Here is a 21,190-nt window from a genome sequence, read left to right as displayed (position 1 = left end):
GTCAGTGAACTATACTCCTCGCCAACTGTCACTGGCCACCTGTCGAGCGTACTTCAACTCATGCAAGGCAAGCACTTTTCATCCTGACTTTTCATCCCAATTGTCTCCAGTTCCCTGACTTGCTTCCGATACCCAACCACGCTTCGTTCTGCCGTCCCGGCTACCCGACTTGTTCCGATCCACGACCACGCTCCGTTCTCCCGTCCTGGCTACCCGACTTGTTCCGATCCACGACCACACTCCGTTCTCCCGTCCCGGTTACCAGACTTGTTCCGATCCACGACCACGCTCCGTTCCCCCGTCCCGGTTACCAGACTTGCTCCGATCCACGACCACGCTCCGTTCCCCCGTCCTGGTTACCAGACTTGCTCCGATCCATGACCAGACTCCGTTCTCCTGTCCCGGCTACCCGACTTGCTCCGATCCATGACCACACTCCGTTCTCCTGTCCCGGCTACCCGACTGGCTCCGATCCACGACCACACTTCGTTCTCCCGTCCCAGCTACCCGACATGTTCCGATCCAGGACCACGCTCCATTCTCCCATCCCGGCTACCCGACTTGTTCCGATCCATGACCACGCTCCATTCTCCCGTCACGGCTACCCGACTTGTTTTGATCTACGAACACGCTCCGTTTTCCTGTGCCAGCTACCTTACTTGCTCTGATCCACGACCACACTCCATTCTCCCGTGCCGGCTACCCGACCTCTTCCGATCCATAACTACGCTCTGTTCTCCCATCCTGGCTACCCGACTTGTTCCGATCCACGACCACACTCCGTTCTCCCGTCCTGGCTACTTGATTTGCTCCGATCCACGACCACACTCCGTTCTCCCGTCCCGGCTACCCGACTTGCGCCGATCCACGACCACACTCCGTTCTCCTGTCCCGGCTACCCGACTTGTTCCGATCCACGACCACACTCCGTTCTCCTGTCCTGGCTACCCGACTTGCTCCGATCCACGATCACGCTTTGCTCGCTGTTTGTTACTCTCTCCCTGATTTCCCAATCCCTTAATAATGTGTTACACATTTGGGTCCCCTGTTTGTTCCAGTCGTGACATTCTCTTGGAATGACACTGGATACAGGTTGAAACAGTCTAGTCAGTCCAGACGCTTCCTCAATTGGCTTCCACCAGATGAGTCTGGTAAAAATCATGCATCTCCATCGTGCTATTTCTCCCAGAATTCAACATGTGACAATGTGTTAATAACCGCCGACATGATGAAACAACAGCTGAAGAAATAGGATGTTGTCCAAACATGACATAATATTGAATCTCATCACACCGAGACTTGGTCCTGTTCTTCTTTTTTTTCAAAGAAAATTTACAAAACTGAATTATTCCTTGAATAATTTCAGGGTGTCCTCTGCCCACTGCCCTAAGACAGCTACCCTACTGAGGATAATGGGTGGATGGATGGATTCTTACTTTGAATAAAATGGCTGGTTATGATGAAAACGAAATAGTTTGTAGCTGTTGTGCCGCACAATCTAGCTCTCTCTTTCATAGATAAGTATTTTTGGAGCATTTTAGATTTTAACGGATGGGAGAGAGATGAGTGACAAGAAAACAGGAGTAGGAAGGAATTGATGATGATGGTGAAGTACCGGTAGTTGGCACATTCCTATATAACAAACAAGTCACATTCCAATATTCGTCACTGACAAAAGGACTTCATGTGATATTCAGAGTAAGTAAAATGACTCAACTGTGGTAAGTTAGCCTCTTGTGATAGCATGTCAACATTAGCCAAAGTCAACTGTAGTAAGTTAGCATGCAAACATTAGCCAAAGTCTGGCTAGCCGCTAACAAAACGTGGAAGAAGAAGGACACGCCCACTTTGAGAAAGTGTATTGTTGGTAAAGGCCTAGCACTGGTCCCGTTTTGATGAATATAAACAAGTAGTAAATTAGCTCTTTTGCGATGAGATGTAAACATTAGTTAAAATATAGCTAGCAACATCAAAAGACATATCCTGGTTTCTTTATTTACCTCATGTTGATGTTTTTGAGGTTTTCCTTGCCCTCATGTAGGTTTTAGATCAGTGGATGGTGTCATAATAGTCTGTGGTGTGCTATAATCTGTGGTCTGTGCAGCCCTTTGAGACTCCTTGAGATTAACGTCCATACAAATAAACATGACTTGACTTGACTTGAGGTTTTTGAGTTTTCCCTTGCTCTATCGTAGGTTTTAGATCAGGGGATGGTGTAATACTATTCTGAGGTTTGCAATAATCTGTGGTCTGTGCAGCCCTTTAAGACTCTTTTTGATTAAGGACGAAACAAATAAACATGACTTGACTTGAGGTTTTTGAGTTTTTCCTTGCCCTCATGTAGGTTTTAGATCAGGGGATGCTGTCATAATAGTCTGTGGTTTGATATAATCTGTGGTCTGTGCAGCCCTTTGAGACTCCTTGTGATTAAGGGTGTCACAAATAAACATGACTTGACTTGACTGAGGTTTTTGAGTTTTTCCTTGCCCTCATGTAGGATTTAGATGAGGGGATGCTGTCATAATAGTCTGTGGTTTGCTATAATCTGTGGTCTGTGCAGCCTTTTGAGACTCCTTGTGATTAACGCCTATACAAAAAAACATGACTTGACTTAAGGTTTTTGAGTTTTTCCTTGCCCTATCGTAGGTTTTAGATCAGGGGACGGTGTAATAATAGTCTGAGGTTTGCAATAATCTGTGGTCTGTGCAGCCCTTTCAGACACCTTGTGATTAAGGGCGTCACAAATAAACATGACTTGACCTAAGGATTTTGAGTTTTTCCTTGCCCTCATGTAGGTTTTAGATCAGGGGATGGAGTCACACTAGTCTGTAGTTTGCAATAGTCTGTGGTCTGTGCAGCCCTTTGAGACTCCTTGTGATTAACGGCTATGGAAATAAACATGACTTGGCTTAAGAGTTTGACAAAGCTCCTGTTTTGACTTTGTCCGGTTTATTTTCCATATCCTGTTTCATTATCAATCCTGTCTATCCCGTCCTGTCCGGTATCGACCCTATTTATCTGATATCTACTCAGGCAATTGGTATCGATCTCGTCAGCCTCCGGCTTCCTATCATTTCACGCTAGACTGCTGCCTAACGTGCATGACTCCCCATTTCCTGTGAAATCAAAGGCTTGTGTGACAAACGTCACGCATTTGGGTCCTGATCCTGTTCCAGTTCCTGACAGTTTCATCGTTTATGAAAATAATCGTTAGTTGAAGCCTTACATATCATCAAATTAAGTGCTTATAATACAGGCATAATACACTACTTTTCTTATATAATAATGATCCCAGAACCAATTTAAGTAAATAGTCTTAATATAGATTCTTAAAAAATGAAATATAGTATGTAGATATAAATATCTGCATGTATATTTATTCATAGATACATATTTTTCCTCATGCGTTGCCGAGGTGATCGGATTGAGACTTTGGCATCTGGCTTCCTATCATTTCACGCCAGACTGCTGCCTAACGTGCATGACTCCCCATTTCCTGTGAAATCAAAGGCTTGTGTGACAAACGTCACGCGTTTGGGTCCTGATCCTGTTCTGGTTCTTGACAAAGCCAGCTTCACACAGCTCGCCTCACTTTAGACATGACGTCATCACAACACTGTTATTCATGCAACCTTTTCATTTTTTCTCTCTGCCAAAACCAAAAATTACCTTACAGTGTCACGGTTGCCATGGCGCCCAATTGGCCCCGCTGTGTGGCTCCGGCTTCGGTCACAGTTGCCATGGCGCCCAATTAGCCCCGCCCTTGGGCGCCAGCTGAAACTCATTGACAGACTGGCTCCCTGTTAGTATTTAAACGCTGTTCTGTCAGTCGCCTTTTGTCGGTCCGTCTGCGAATCCCCGTTTTTCCTATGTTTTGGCTCTTGTTTTTCTCCTGCCACGATCTGTTTGATTTCGACTCCTTTTCGTTCCCGACACCGTCATCGCTCGCCACGGAAGTCCCACTTCCGCGGCTGAGCAACCTACTCTTGCGGACCAATGATCTCCAGATCGTTTTAACTTGGTATGTCACGGTTGCCAGGGCGCCCAATTGGCCCTGCCCATGGACGCCGGCTGAAGCCTGTTGACAGATTCGTCTCTGTCACTACTTAAACGCTGGCCTGAGAGTCATTTTTTGTCGGAGCGTCTGCGAAACTACTGCGAAACTCTGTTTTGACACGTCAAGCCCTGATAATCTCCGTTTATTCTGTGTTTTTGCTCTTGTTTTGCCAAGCCCTGTGAATCTTTGTTTTTTTCCAGAGTTTTTGCTCCTGTTTTGCTCTTGCCACGATCTGTTTGATTTTGACCACTTCCGCGTTCCGAGCAATCTACACCCCGCGACCAACGTTCCCCGGATCGAGTGTGCGCTCCTATCTTTTTTTCCCCAATAAAACTGTGAGTAACGTTACGCGAGTGGGTCCTGTTTCCTGTTCTGGTTCCTGACATACAGTCAATTTTGACATTAACAAAATCTGATACAAATATTCTGTGCATTCCCGACTACATTTCCAAAAACTGACAGTGTTTCCGTTGAACTGCACACTTCAGAGCTTAGTTAATAAACAACCGAGTGATATTCACCTGACGGTCATTGCTTTCCCGACCGGCTTCGTCAAATTTCCTCACCGACTTCGGCTAAAAGATTTTCACGTATCCGTAAAGATGAAAGTAGATATCCATAATCATATTTTACCGAAGGAATGGCCTGATTTGAAGAAGGTAGGTAAGAGCATTACACTTATTTTTGTTCATAAACTGCAGGATGAGTAAATCTGATTATGAATATGATCCATTCATCTGTGTTGGCTTTATCTGTTTTTAAATGCCATTTAAAAAAAAAGCATGCAGTTCCTAGTTGTTTTAAAGGACTCCAAGGAACTGAAAAGAATAACTTCCCATGCTTGGCTTTCGCTAATGATTGGCCAGCTTTATTGCCAGACGAGAGACAACATTTGAGCTTTAAAATTTGGCACAGCGACTGGGCCAGGAGGAAGAAGTGATTGATTTCTTTGGATCTGCCAATACAGAGTCTCAATCCGATCACCTCGGCAACGCATGAGGAAAAATAGAATAGAATAGAATAGAATAGAATAGAATAGAATAGAATATGCTTTTATTGTCATTGTTACAACATGGGATATATTGTGACAACAAAATTGGACGTGGCACTCCAGGTCCACATTTTACAGTGAAGATAAGGAAAACAAAGAGATAAAGGAACAAAGAAGATGTTTTAACTGTCTTTGTTGTGTAAGCTTTGTTTCCTCGGAGGGGGTGAGGGACAGACAGAGATGGCCGGATCCAACTAGATGTTTGATCTTACTGTACACACAGTCCAGTGGTTTTTCCTTAATTGCTCAGCCCACGTGTTGAATGGATTAGGGAAGTACAGTCCTTAAACATGCCTGATAAAACCTTACCTAAAAATGTATCTATGAATAAATATACATGCAGATGTTTAAATGTACATACTACATTTAGACTATTTACTCAAATTGGTTCTGGGATCAATATTATGATACCGATGTGAATCACCTGTGCCCGCTCTTTTCGTGCCAACCACTGCGGGTTTTGATTGGCTGCCTGTCACTATTTGAACCAGCCCTGTCAGTCCCCTGTTGTCAGTCCGTCTGCGAACATCAGTGTAAACTAGGCAAGCCTTTTTCGACCCTGACTCCCACCTGTCACGTTTTTGCTCCCGTTTGTCTCCGGCTACGACCTGTTTTGATCCTGACCATGTCTGCTGTCCCGTCCCGGCTTACGATCTCTTTTGCCCCCGACGACGTCTACTCTCCCGTTCTGGCTTACGACTCGTTTCTGACACGTCCACGCCTTTCTCTCCCAATCCCGGCTACCGACCAGTTTTTTCGTCCCTGACACTGCCATCGCTCGCTACGGAAGATCCACTTCCGTGTTCGGATCACAATCCGAGTACGAGAGCGACTTGTTTCCCATGTCCAGCGAACACCGGATCGTGGGCGCAGCCCTTCCTCTTTCCTTCAAAAAAACTTGTGAGAAACGTAACGCAATTGGTTCCTGTTTTTGTTCCAGTCCTGACAATTATCAAAGAAAAGTAATATTATGCCTGCATTATAAGCAATTAATAATATGTAGGGCTTCAACTCACGATTATTTTCATAAACGATGAATCGGTCTATTATTATTATTCAGATTATTCGATAAATCGGATTTCCTCCTCTTTATTCGAATATTTTGGATGGATAGAATAATAGTTTTTTTTGTCCTCAAAAAAGCAAAAAAGAGCCGGAAGCGAGTCGTAAGCCAGGAAAGGAGAGTAGACGTGGTCGGGACAAAAAGAGGTCGAAAGCTGGGATGGGAGAATAGATGTGGTCAGGATCAAAAACGGGTTGACGCTGGGGGACAGACGGGAGCTAAAACAGGTGGGAGTCAGGGTTGAAAAAAGCTTGCCTAGAGTTAACTGCGGTTCACAGACGGACTGACAAAAGGGGACAGACAGGAGTGGGATTAAATAGGGACAGAGAGCCAATCAGGTGACGCATATCGGTAATCATGACATCGACGTTTTATTATTGTAACCTTGGTTCTGATTTCAGAGGTACGGCTACGATGGTTTTGTGCAGCTTCACCATCACTGCAAGGTGAGTCAAGTGCGGTACGTAGCATACTTTAGCATTCTCTCTCACCTGTCAACCTGTACGTTTTTGCCGTACAAAGTACGTTTATTATGCATTTTAAGACGTGTACGACGTACAAGAAAATCTGTATGGAAAACTGCAAATTTGGCAACTATGGGTACCATCCGGTATCACCGACTATCACGAAACGGCAAATCAATCAAGTCAAACGAGTTGGCCGCGGTAGCCTCTATCTCGTTATCTTTTTTTCCGTTGCAAACGAAGCGAGCGGTTTGATGCTACTGTGCGCATGCATCTGCCGCCTCAGATTTCACGTTGTGTAGTGAAAGGAAGTCCGTCTCTTTTTAGAGAACCGGCTTTTTCGGCTCGACTCAAACGGCTCACTTGCTTTGATGCATTATACCGCGAATCATTATTGTGTTGTATAAAGAAGTTAAGAAAAATAGGAAGTATAAAAGGAGAAAATGAAAAAAGACAGGTTTGTGGTTATCGCTTTAATCAGTATATTACCAACAATAATTTTAATGGAGAAAATGAATTAATAATTTGAACAAGAAAATGTATTATTTTACTTAATTCTATTTGCATGTATTTTTTCCTTCTACAGTGAACGTCCAAGCGACTTCATTTTTGAACTTTTTTATAATAAACCTAATTCATGTCGAGCAACTCACAATCTCAAAACAAAATGTTAATTAACGATATATATGATATAACGAAACACATGTACAATATAACATGTTAAACTACATGAATAAACACGTTTGAGCCCTGGAGCTTGACAGGTATGGACATTATACACTAAATTGATCATTTTCATCAAATATTAAATCAACCTTCTGGAAATCTATTTGGGTTTTTAGTATATTAACATATTAACAGGAAAGATGTGGCTGGTGCATCCTTCTTTTTACTGAATGTGGCTCAGAGGATCGTTTGGGCATTTCTGTATAGAGATTCAGAGTTGCTCATTGGCTATCTGCTGCCATCGTGTGGTTGTTGTTGTGTTGTTGTTGTTGTGAATTACACGTGACGTCATCACTCTGATTTGGTTGTTTGGCCTCCAGGGCCTCATAGCTCATCTTGGACATAGGCAGGGTTGGGTAGGGTTACTTTAACTGGATTACTTTCAATGACTTTTGGATGACTCCAATACCAAATATGCTCATAAAAGACAAAAGAAACTAAATATGAATCAAATGATGACTCACAACACGTGGTAAGCTTTCTCTCCTGGCTTTGATCTCTTTGATCTCCAGCAAAACGAACATAAAATGCGACAGAAACTAAATGAAAATAAATCCAAACAGCTTGCCGACATCATTTTTGCCGTTTCATGTATTTCATTACTTCCCAAGCCTGCACAAAATTGAGTCATTTTATTCATATTTAGTTTCTTTTGTCTTCACTACTTTTTCATTTTGGTATTTTTTTTCTTTGTTGTTCTATTCCCCTCTTCCTTTAAGTCATGTTGTGCATAATTTTACATAATATTTGGTCATGTTGGGATTAAAGAAGCAAAAACAACCCGAAGAGCCGTTTAGGACCCGAAAGAGCCGGTTCCTTTTAGTGAGCCGAGCCGAAGAAGCCGGTTCTCTACTCACTTTACTCAACTTGGTTCTACTTCGACTTGACTTAAAAATACCGCATTTAGGACACAACGTCAGGGGAACCCGTGTATTGAATAAAATGATGACTCACAACACGTGGTAAGCTTTCTCTCCTGGCTTTGATCTCTTTGATCTCCGGCAAAACGAACATAAAATGCGACAGAAACAAAATTGCCAACATCATTTTTGCTGTTCCATGTATTCCGTTACTCCCCAAGCCTGCACAAAATTGAGTCATTTGATTCATATTTAGTTTCTTTTGTCTTTTATTAGCATATTTGGTATTGGAGTAATCCAAAAGTAATTGAAAGTAATCTAGTTAAAGTAACCCTACCCAACCATGTTTACGTATCACAACGAGTTTAGCAGAAGTTTCGCAGACGCTCCAACCCCAGGCGACTAGCAAGACAGCGTTTAAGTAGTCAGGGAGCAATCTGTCAACACGTTTCAGCTGCTGTCCATGGGCGGGGCCAATTGGGTGCCATTGCAACCGTGACAGATAACCAAGAAAAGGCAAGTCTGAAGAGTTTTGAGTCTCGATTTCAAAGTGGCAGAATTCTGGAGTTCAGGCGGCAATGAGTTCCAGGGGCAGAGCGGCTGAAAGCTCTGGTGTGGGGGGTGAGAGAGGGTCGAAGACAGCGGATGGAACGCAGGTGAAAGTAAGCTACATGTGTCGCCCCCGGTGTTGGTGACATTTTATTTATTATTTTATTCATTTTATTCATACTGTATTTAGTTTCTTTTGTCTTTTATTAGCATATTTGGTATTGGAGTCATCCAAAAGTAATTACAAGTTTTCCAGTTAAAGTAACCCCACCCAACCCTGGACATAGGAATTAGACATTTCATCTTGAAAGAGAGACTTTCAATCAAAGAGGGGACTGTATTGGTCCAGTTTAGGTTTCAAATCTGTAAATTTTTCTTTACGAAATACTTCACACAAGACTTAGGCCAACTGTCCATTTCTTTCTGTCTGCTTTCTTGTCCTCTTCACTGACTTTTTTCTTTCCACCTCTTTTCTCTACTTGTCTCTCTCTTTATTCTGTCTTATGTCTTCTCTCGGGTTCAGCATCACAGTGTGCCCTGTAGTGCTGCTGCTTCTCAGCTGCATTAAATGGTGCCATTCCCTGACAAATACATGAAGGCAATTTCAAAATATCGTTTTGGAAGTATACAGCAAATTAATACATGACGGTTTGATAAGAAATACTATTTTAAACATGAAAAATGCACTAATAACCTAAATTGTCAGGTAATGAATACAATTAAAGCAATACGGAAATTATCAAAACTACAAATTGTAATGGACCAGAAAAGGATCAGGACCCAAACGCGTGACGTTACTCACACAAACCTTTTGTTTTACGGGAAATGGGGAGACATGCACATTAGATAGCAGTCTGGTGTGAAATGATAGGAAGCCAGAGGCCGACGAGATCGATACCAATTGCCCGAGTTGATATCGGACAGATGGGGTCGATACTGGACAGGACGGGACAGACAGGATAGATAATGAAACAGGATATCGAAAATAAACAGGAGAAACTAGACAGGAACCAAAACTGGAGCGAATAATAAACAGGACAAAAATAGACAGGAACGAAACTGGAAACCAATATTAAACAGGACAAAAATACAGTAATCCCTCGGTTATTGCGGTTAATGGGGACCAAAACCACCCGCGAAAAGTGAAAATCCGCGAAGTAGCGACACCCATTCAAAACGCCCCTTAAAAAAATATATATTTTTTTAAACATATATATATATATTTTAAATTATTTTATTTTATTATTTATTTTTTTTTTTTAGACCCGCGTAGCTCTGAACCTGCGAACGTGGAACCACGAAGTAGCGACGCCCCTTCAAAAATGCTTAAAAATATTTTTTGGGGGGAAATTATTTTATTTCATTATTATTATTTTCTAGACCCGCGAAGCTCTGAACCCGCGAAAGTGGAACCGCGAAGTAGCGAGGTCCCACTGTAAACAGGAACAATACCGGACAGGGAATACCAACAGGAAAAAAGGACCAAGTCAAAACCCACCTCTTGCGGGGCAGAGGTTGGTTGACAGACTGACAAAGGAAAAATGAGAGCACTGATCTTAAATAGATGGAAAGTCAAACTGTCAATGAGCCGCAGCTGGCACCACACAGGCGGGGCCAACTGGGCGCCATGGCAACCGTGACATAAATTTATTAGATTCGTCTCACTAATATTTGTAACAAAAGTCAATCAAACATGACTGGGAACATAGCATTTTCGTGTACTTGTACTACAATCGGAGCAATTTATTTCAGATTAATTTCTCCTGCATCCATATCAGTGTGTCCGATGGTTGAGGGCAGATAAGCCTTCCAGAACATCTTCTAAAAATAAGTACAGTCCCATTTTTACACACAATATTTGTCACTGGGACTCATATGACACCGAATAACAGGAATGAGCCAGATATATAATACGAAATAAAAAAAATAAAGTTGAATTCCAACCAGGGCGAAGCGAAGATGATGAAGGACGGCAAGCTGTTTCGCGTGATTCAAGAAAACTGCTGGGATGCAAACGCTCGGATACGGGACATGGATCGCCATGGTAACGGCCGCCCGTGTGAAGTCTACACCCGAAAACCTTGTAGTGATCTCAATGATTGCATTTAGGTGTCACCGTTCAAGCCCTTTCCACTGTTCCTGTGATGTTCAACTATTGGGTAAGACGCACCGATGATTTCTTTGTCACGGTTGCCATGGCGCCCAATTGGCCCCGCCCGTGTGGCGACAGCTGAGGTTCGTTGACAGATTGGCTTCCCTTCTATTTAAACTCAGTGCTCTCACTCACCCTTTGTCAGTCCGTCAACGAACCTCTGCTTCCGCAAGACGTGGGTTTAGTCACTGTCCGGTTTCCTGTCCGGTATTGTTCCCGTCTATTTTGTCCTGTTTAAAATCGATCTCCGGTTTCTTTCCCATCTAGTTTGTCCTGTTTAATTTTGATATCCAATCCTGTCTGCCCCGTCCTGTCCGGTATCGACCCCATCTTCCGCCCAACGATCGCCGAATCACTGGCGTTTGTGTTAATGTGCATGACTGCCCCATTTCCCGAAAAATAAAAGCTGTGTGAGAAACGTCACGCATTTGGGTTCTACTCCTGTTCCGGTTCTTGACATTCTTCAGGAATACAGAACAGTGATTCATGAACTACTGGCTAAAATGCATATTATGCAGAAGAGATGATGGGATGTGGGTCAGACATTTTAAGAAACACCATCATCTATATTATCATCTAGGTTATAGATTCTATAACCTAGGACAGCAACGGGCAAACTATGGCCTGCGGGCCAAACATTGTCTCTTGGGCTTGTTAATCCGACCCAATGAAACAAAACAGTAAAAATTTCAATTTACAATTTAGTAAAACTAATAATTTCACTCAAAACATTTTGAACGTTTATGAGAATTCACCATTCGATTCCAATTGTATGATTAGTGAGACATCAGCACTCCTGGAACAACAGTGAGGCTTTTGCACATACCCAATCGTGTGGCAGCCGGAACTGTCAAGACCAGAACGGAGACAGGACCCACTTGCGTTGCGTTTCTCACAAGTTTTATTGGAAGAAAGGGAAAGGGTTGCGACTGTCATGATTGCTGATTCGGGGTACCTGCGTATGCCCCGTTGGCGCCAAAGCCCCATGCGCTGATTGGTTCATGGACCCTTTTTAAACCCCCGGCTTCCAAGAGGAAGCCGTCAGACCGTCCTGTGAACCTACGCTTTTGCTAGGCAAGCACCGTACCCTCCGACAATCTCCTGCTCTGTTTTCTCCTGCCTGATTACCTGTTGCCGACATGTTTCTGGACCCGTTTCTGCCCTGCTCTTCCGTCCCGGCCATCGACCTGTTTTGTCCTGTTTCCTGCCTGATACTTGTTGCCGACCTTTTTTCTGGACTCGATTACCGCCCTTGCTCCCCTGTCCCGGCTACCGACCAGCTTTCCTGCCACCCACGACTATCCTCGCTCGACGCGGAAGTCGCACGAAGACTACCCCATATCTAGGAGTAGAAGTGGACTATGAACTGGACTTCAAACCGCACATTAATAAAGAAATATCGAAAATAAACTGCTCAATTGGATACCAAGAATGTGGATACCAATAAACTGAAACTGAAATTCTGTATTAGCAGATGCTTATAATCAAATAAATCAGTTGCTTTTTATTCTTGACTTGATTCCCCAGCAAATTTTCGAACACAATGCAGCCTGCGGGTCAAAAGTTTGCCCACCCCTGACCCAATACCATCGACCTAGTTACGCAGCACCGCCAACCCCAACAATGTTAATCCGTTGCTTTCATTTTCAGGCCAGACCACATGACACCCTGGATCTCTGCGTCCTTTTGAACAACGATTTAGCCCAGACGGTGAGCGCCCACCCCAAAAGGTTCGTGGGGCTGGGAACTTTGCCCATGCAAGCTCCTGACCTGGCGGCGATGGAGATGCGGCGCTGCGTCAAGGAACTGGGTTTCCCTGGCGTGCAGATCGGGTCGCATATAAACCACTGGGACCTCAACGCGGAAGAGCTCCATCCATTCTACGCCGTAAGAATTATGCTTATTGTAAAGCAGGGGTGCTACGCAAAGAAATTAGCATTACCATGTCGGGACCAGAACAGGAAACAGGAAGCAGAACCCACTCGCGTAACGTTAGCGCACACTCGAAACAGGGAACGTTGGTCGCGGGGTGTAGATTGCTCGGAACGCGGAAGGGGTCAAAATCAAACAGATCGTGGCAAGAGCAAAACAGGAGCAAAAACCCTGGAAAAAACAAAGATTCACAGGGTTTGGAAAAACAACAGAAAAAACACAGGATAAACGGAGATTCTCAGGGCTTGACGTGTCAAAACAGAGTTTCGCAGTAGTTTCGCAGACGCTCCGACAAAAAATGACTCCCAGGCCAGCGTTTAAGTAGTGACAGAGAGCAATCTGTCAACGCGTTTCAGCCGGCGTCCATGGGCGGGGCCAATTGGGCGCCGTGGCAACCATGACATACCAAGTTAAAACAATCCTCCTTCCTCAAAGAATGAAAATCCAAGAGCAGTCTTGCATTCAAACAAAACTCCAAATACGTGCGCTTAAATCAATCAAATATACAAGTATGTAATACCACAGTCAAATTGTAATAAATGTCAACAAAATGAATCCATTCAACTCAGTTTTGTCAGGACCAGAACGGAAACGGGACCCAATTGCGTTATGTTTTATTAAAAGAAAGAGAAAGGGCTGCGCCTACGATCCGGTGTTTGCTAGGAGCGGGAAGCAAGTCACTCTTGTAGTCGAATGGTGTTCCGAACACGGAAGTCGATCTTCCGTAGCGAGCGATGGTGGTGTCGAAGACGGAAAAACAGGTCGTTAGCCGGGACAGGAGAGCAAAAAACGTGGTAGGGGTCAGAAAACGAGTCGTAAGCCGTGTTGGAGAGCTTACACAGTCGGGATTAAAAACGGGTCGTAAGTCGGGACTGGAGAGCAGACGTGGTCAGGATCAAAATGGGTCGTAGCCGGAGACAGACGGGAGCAAAAACAGGACAGGTGGGAGTCAGAGTCGAAAAAGGCTTGCCTAGTATACACTGAGGTTCGCAGACAGACTGACAACAGGGGATTGATAGGAGTAGGTTCAAATAGTGACAGAGAGCCAATCAGAACCTGCGGCGGTTGGCGCCAAATGAACGGGCACAGCCGAGTCACATCAATAATCATGACAAGTTTCAGATAATGTTGTTGTCCATTGATGCCATTACAAGTAATATATAACTCTACTGCTGTAATTCAGTCCAAATAATTGAAGACATTTAATATATCAATGTAGATGTACAGTATATTACATTTCATATGAAGTATTATACATCAAATTGTCAAGATAGATAGATAGATAGATAGATAGATAGATAGATACTTTATTCATCCCCGAAGGGAAATTCACAAAACCGGAACTGGATCAGGACCCAAGTGCGTGACGTTTCACACACAAGCTTTTATTATACAGGAAATGGGGAGTCATGCACGTTAAGCAGCAGTCTGGTGTGGAATGACTGCAAGCCAGAGGCCGACGAGATCGATACCAATTGCCCGAGCAGATACCGGACCGATGGGGTCGATACCGGACAGGACGGGACAGACAGAATTGATAATGAAACAGGATATTGAAATTTAACAGGACAAACTAGATGGGAGCGAAAACGGGAGAGAATAATAAGAGGACAAAAATAGACGGGAACGAAACTGGAAACCGGTTTAAACAGGGCTAAATAAACGGGAACAATACCGGACAGGAAATACCAACAGAAAACAGGACCGAGTCAAAACTCACGTCTTGCGGGGCAGAGGTTCGTTGACGGACTGACAAAGGAAGAATGAGCGCACTGAGCTTAAATAGACGGAAAGCCACACGGGCGGGGCCAGTTGGGCGCCATGGCAACCGTGACAGGCTTTCACTCAGGGCGGAGTTGGTGCACGACGCGACTGCTTATTTTTCATTTATTTTTCAGCCCCTAGTTCTCATTCCGGTGTGCTGTATCCCGAGTTACAACGAAAAGTCGATATATTACCATTCAGCCACTGCAGTAATTCTAAAAACAACACTACTAGTTTTAAGTGTTGATTTTCCATCGATCTCCAATAAAATATTCTTCACACCGTCTTCCACGTATCGACTTTCACAGCATTCTTCAAGGTCATGTTGGTTCTCATTGAGAGATAGTGATGCTGCGGTGTGTTTACTATGCAGGAAGCCGAAGAGCTGAATTGCTCCATTTTCGTCCACCCCTGGGACATGCAGACGGATGGGAGGATGGCTAAGTATTGGCTACCCTGGTTGATAGGTGAGCACGATGGAGTACATACACAAAACATGGATGTCGCTGCCAGGTCTACTGAAAACATACGCGCTCTAATCTGAGCTTCAAATAAAACTGTCATGATCTGGCACATCATCTCCTCTTTGGAGAGCGCTTAACCTGGGGGGAGTGGCCGGAGAGCGCCCACCCGCGTCTAATTTGTCTCCCCACCTGCCGTTTGTTATCATTACAGCTCTTTTTATTGAATTTACCCAACAGCAGTGTCAAGACCAGAATGGAAACAGGACCCACTTGCGTTGTGTTTCTCTCAAGTTTTATTGGAAGAAAGGGAAAGGGTTGCGACTGTCATAATTGCTGATTCGGGGTACCTGCGAATGCCCCGTTGGTGCCAAAGCCCCATGCGCTGGACCCTTTTTAAACCCCCGGCTTCCAAGAGGAAGCCGTCAGACCGTCCTGTGAACCTACGCTTTTGCTAGGCAAGCACCGTACCCTCCAACAATCTCCTGCTCTGTTTTCTCCTGCCTGATTGCCTGTTGCCGACCTGTTTTTGGAGCTGTTTCTGCCCTGCTCTTCCGTCCCGGCCACCGACCTGTTTTGCCCTGTTTCCTGCCTGATACTTGTTGCCGACCTTTTTTCCAGACTCGATTACCGCCCTTTCTCCCCTGTCCCAGCTACCGACCAGCTTTCCTGCCACCCACGACCATCCTTGCCACCCGTGTCCGACGATCGTCTGATCGTGGAAGCAAGCACTGCTCTCTATTTCAATAAAACTGAGTTTAACGAACGCTTTTGGGTCCTGTCTCTGTTTCTGGCTTGTGACATGCGACCACGACCCAGTTATCGCTGGAGGCGGGAAGCAGGTTGCTCTGAACGCAGAAGTGGAACTTCTGTGGCGAGCGATGGCGGTGTCTGGAACGGAAAAACGGGTCAGGAGAGCAAAAACGTGGTCGAGAACGAGTCGTGAGGAGAGTAGACGTGGTCGGAGACAAAAGAGGTCGAAAGCCAGGACAGGAGAGTAGACGTGGTCAGGATCAAAAACTGGTCAAAGCTCGGTGACAGACGGGAGCAAAAAACAGGTGGGAGTCAGGGTCGAAAAAGGCTTGCCTAGCGTTAACTGAGGTTCGCAAACGGACTGACAACAGGGGACAGAAAGGAGTGGGTTTAAATAGAGACAATAGAGTCCAAGGCAGTTGGTGCCAAAGGAGCGGGCACAGCTGAGTCAAATCAGTAATCATGACAAGCAGAGGTTGTCGGGTCATTGTAATTGTCTTGATTCGCAGGTGGATCCAAAACGCGGGAGAGCAGGAAACAAGGCAGACGTGCTGAAAAAAAGGATAGTTTATTTACAAAATCCTGGGAAAAAACAAGCGGTTTCAGAACGACTACAAAGATGTCCAAATCAGAAACAAACCTAACCTGACTTTACAGTGACAAAACAATGACCCGACAATCTCTGCTGTCAGGTACACTCATTATAAAGAGCACTAAAAATAATAAAGTGCAGGTTTGAAGACAGATTAGGTGCAGGTGGGTTATCTCCAGCCACTCCCCTCCAGGTTGGCGCCCTCTTGGTAGTAAATGGTGTGCCACATCCTGAATAATACCATTCCACTTCTATTTACATATTTCTTCTATCTCGAAAACAGGTATGCCTTCAGAGACAACAATGGCAATTTGCTCGATGATTTTTGGCGGCGTTTTTGAGCGATTTCCAAAACTGAAAGTCTGCTTTGCTCATGGAGGTAACGAATGTGTTATATGAAAAAGACCCGTTTTTTTCACCCCTGTATTTGATGTCTTGTTTTGTTCTGTGTTTTCATGCTTTCATTAGAATTTACTCTTTGGCTGAAAAATAGGATGAACATAACATGAAAGTTAGACGTGGATATGTTTGAAGTGTCAAGAACCAGAACAGGATAAGGACCCAGAAGCTTGATGTTTTTCACACAAGCTTTTATTTTACGGGAATTTGGGCACGTTAAGCAGCAGTGTGGCGTGGAATGAAAGGAAGCCAGAGGCCGACGAGATCGATACCAATTGCCTGAGCAGATATCGGACAGTTGGAGTCGATACCGGACAGGACGGCACAGTCAGGATTGATATCAAAACAGGATGTCGAAATGAAACAGGAAAAACTAGACGGGAACGAAACTGGAAACCGATATTAAACAGGACAAAATAAACGGGAACAATGCCAGACAGGAAATACCAACAGAAAACAGGACCGAGTCAAAAATCCACGTCTTGCGGGGCAGAGGTTCGGTGACGGACTGACAAAGGAAGAGCGAGATCACTGAGCTTAAAGAGACGGAAAGCCAATCTGTCAACGAGCTGGCGCCACACAGGCGGGGCCAATTGGGCGCCATGGTAACCATGACATGAAGTCATTCATTAGATGTTTATCCTGGAGTGCAACGGCTAAAACTGTTGACAATAAAGACAATTCTATGATTTTCTTGTTGTAATTGACAAAAACATGAAGGACGGCACCGCATACCTACTCGCACTTCGATAGAATAATAGCAAGAGTGCCAAGGGGCCGAGAATTTGAAATATAATGTTGGGATAGAAGTTGGTTCAAACTGAACAAAACATGAAAGTAGGACGAAGCAGAACATACACCCAAACGTTGAAAGATCAATAATGGAAGTGCCATGACAGCAAGACAATAAAATACAGAATATACCAGACGAAAGGGATAATGGCAATGCACAATCAGGAGAGACATAGTGAGGAGAAAAGGGAGGAAACAAGGGAAAAATCCCAAATGTCGGGACTAGAACGGAAACAGGACCCAATTGCGTCACGTTTCTCACAGGTTTTATTAAAGGGAAGAGGAAGGGCTGCGCCCACAATCCTGTGTTTGCTAGGCGCGGGAAGCAAGTCGCTATGAAAGCGGAAGTGGATCTTCCGGGGCGAGCGATGGCGGTGTCGGGAATGGAAAAACGGGTCAGTAGCCGGGACAGGAAAGCAAAAACGTGGTCGGGGTTGGAAGCGAGTCGTAGGCCAGGAAAGGAGAGTGGACGTGGTTGGGGACAAAAACGGGTTGAAGCCAGGGGACAGACAGGAGCAAAAACAGGTGGGAGTCAGGGTCAAAAAAGGCTTGCCTAGTGTTAACTGAGGTTCGCAGACGGACTGAAAAAAAGGGGACTGATAGGAGTGGGTTTAAATAGGGACACGGAGCCAATCAGAGTCAAAGGAGCGGGCACAGGTGATTCACATCAGTAATCATGACAACAAAAACACCATAACACAAAACATGACAGTACAGAAAGTACAGAACATAGCACATTTTCCTATGAAAATAAAAACGATTCCACTATTTTTAACAGGAGGCTCCTTCCCGTTCACAATCGGAAGAATCGAACACGGTCACAAAGTCCGGCCTGACTTGTGCGCCGTGGACAACGTGTCCAATCCCCGGAAATATCTTGGTTCCTTTTACACCGATTCCCTCGTTCACGATCCCGTCGCTCTGAAGTTGCTAACTGACGTCATCGGAAAAGTACACTGTTGTGGTATTGGTCCTTGAACAGATTTAAGCGGTTGTTAAATTATGTTTTCGTTGTAGGATAAAGTGATGCTCGGGACGGATTACCCATTCCCATTGGGTGAGCTGGAACCTGGATCTCTGATTGAGTCCATGGAAGAATTTGATGAAACATTAAAGGTAGTACAGTACCGTATTTTCACAACCGTACCTGATTCTTTTTATGTATTTAACACTACAAAGGGCGCACCGCTCGATAGGGCGTGGGTGCCCTCCTCTGCGGCCGCGTTACCACAACACAGACAAGCATACAAGTGTGTGTATTTAAAAATACCGTAGAAGAACTGAGTTTCGTTGTGGTTCATTTAAGTATTGATGACAATTTCAAATGCATAGCGCAGGACTGTCAGAACCAGAACAGATGGTAGACCCAAACGCGTAACGTTTCGCTCAAATGTTTATTGGGGTATTGAGGAAACAAACGCCAGCGATTCGGTGCTCGCTGGACGGGGAAGCAAGCAGCTCACGGGACCGGAGCGTGATCGGAATGCGGGAGTGGATTTCCCGGGGTGGGAGATCGGAGCTTGGTCAAATGGGCAAAACGGGTCGATAGCTGGAGCGGGAGATCAGAGCGTGGTTGGTGGTCAAAAACGGGTTGTTAGCCGGAGCGGGAGATCAGACTGTGGTCAAAGAGACAAAACAGGTCGATAGCCGGAGCAGGAGATCAAAGCGGGGTCAAATGGACAAAACGGGTCGATAACCAGAGACAAACGGGAAATCAGAAACACAAAGATGGATGAAGCCGGGACAGTAGAGCAGACATGGTCATGATCAAAACAGGTCGTAGCCGGAGACAAACGGCGGCAAAAACGGGACAGGCGGGAGTCAGGGTCGAAAATGGCTTGGTTGTATACACAGAGGTCCACAGACGGACTGACAACAGGGGATTGACAGGACTGGGTTCAAATAGTGACAGGGAGCCAATCAGAACCCGTGGCAGTTGGCGCAAAATGAGCGGGCATCAGTAATCATGACACCGGCCAATTTACCTGATATGCATGTTTTTGGATTGTGGGAGGAAACCGGAGTGCCCGGAGGAGAACATGCAAACTCCGCACAGGAGGATTTAATCCCATGACCTATGAACTGTGCCGCAAACGCGCTAATCATTCATTTTCTATTTTATTTTGTACTCATAGGCAACTGAGCTCTGACTTTAACACCAATATTGCATTCAGAGATATGCTTCTGTGTTCTCGTCCATGAAAATCTCATACACAATACAAAATTCAATCACTTTTTTGTACCAGGGAAATGATCAAACAAATAACCATCCATCCATTCATTATCTGCACCGCTTATCCTCAGTAGGGTCGCGGGGGTGCTGGAGCCCATCCCAGCTATCTTCGGGCAGTGGGCAGGGGACACGGGAGAACATGCAAACTCCACACAGGGGGTTCAATTCAAAAAGTGTAACCCATCTATTTTTTGTCTTACAGGACAAGCTGCTAGCTGGGAATGCACTGGAATTCTTGGGCCTCAAAAAAGAACAATTTGTATCACAATGTTGACTCTCAAGGGTGGGAGGGTTGAATTCCAAAATGGAGTCACTGTTTATGGTCGTTTTGACACTCATTGTAATGTTTCAGTTTCACATGAAATCAAATAAATGAACGGAAACATGGAAAAAGATTGTGTTTTGCAAAAAAGACCCCAAAAACCTTCTTGTTTTTTAATAAATATATTAAACAATAATAGAGTTAAAATTGAAATTGGCTGAGTTTTTCTATTGCACAAGCATGGCTTTTTCTGTTAAATATCAACATAATTGTAAATATTTACATTTACATTGTAAATATTCTATCCTAATATACTCTTTCTAATCTTATTTTTCTTTTATGACATGTTTATCCAGGAGTGTGACGTCTCCTTGTAAACAATTTCCACTATATTATTGTCTATGAAAAATGACAGTTCTAAATATAGTCCTAAATTATCAAATTAATGAACACTAAAATAGCTATGACAAGTGGATCATTTGGAAAAAAAAATTGTTACAACAATATCCTTTACTTTTATGTTTGATTATAATTCCATTATGCAACAGAAGTCTCGAAACAATGTAAAAATGCCAGACAATGTGCAATCACTATAAAAGTATATTAATAATTCATTAAATGTATACATTTTATACATGGCTACTGGTTGAAATACTATATTACACAAATGTGATGTTTTACCAGCGTATAAATGTTATCCTCTCATTTATAAAACCAGGGCAGTTTAAAAGTTAATGTGAAATGCACATTATTTGATATTATAAACTGGAAGCTAAACAATCAAAGTTAGCAAAACCTTTTCAATCTTCCTTTGTGGTGTTTTTTTTTGTTGTTGTTGTTTTTTTGTTTTTTAAACCTAACTATTCTGTGATTTTTGTAGTGTAGCAAAAGGTTATTCAAAATTTAAATGTATTTAAAATAATAACTATTTGGTTTTAACACAATTTTTCACCATTTCCGGTTGTCTCTTACGTCATATCCGCTTTTCCCTCTCATTTATAAAACCAGGGCAGTTTAAAACATGATGTAAATTATATATTATTCAGCATTAGAAACTTAAATAAAACAATTAAAACTTTT

General features: G+C 43.9%; 1 protein-coding gene across 2 annotated transcripts; it reads left to right on the top strand.

The window, feature by feature from the left end:
- The first annotated feature begins 4,583 nt into the window (after positions 1-4,583).
- acmsd (aminocarboxymuconate semialdehyde decarboxylase) lies at positions 4,584-20,257 on the top strand. Of its 2 annotated transcripts, XM_088352589.1 has the most exons (10): positions 4,584-4,716; positions 6,573-6,617; positions 10,718-10,814; positions 10,880-10,929; positions 12,573-12,809; positions 14,992-15,085; positions 16,708-16,803; positions 18,394-18,566; positions 18,633-18,731; positions 20,051-20,254. In XM_088352589.1, exons 1-10 carry the CDS (start codon positions 4,660-4,662, stop codon positions 20,120-20,122), a joined length of 1,020 nt encoding a protein of 339 aa, XP_088208715.1. In that variant the 5' UTR covers positions 4,584-4,659; the 3' UTR covers positions 20,123-20,254. The 2 variants fall into 2 exon arrangements, with proteins under 2 accessions (XP_088208715.1, XP_088208716.1); XM_088352590.1 differs by lacking the exons at positions 10,718-10,814; positions 10,880-10,929 and having other exon boundaries at positions 20,051-20,257.
- The last annotated feature ends 933 nt before the right edge of the window (positions 20,258-21,190 follow it).

This window comes from Urocampus carinirostris, chromosome 14, assembly GCF_059441175.1.
Source record: "Urocampus carinirostris isolate Australia breed hairy pipefish chromosome 14, RoL_Ucar_1.0, whole genome shotgun sequence".
NCBI classification, from domain to species: Eukaryota; Metazoa; Chordata; class Actinopteri; order Syngnathiformes; family Syngnathidae; genus Urocampus; species Urocampus carinirostris.
Note: the sequence above shows the minus strand (reverse complement) of the source record. Positions and strands in the feature narration are given on the sequence as shown.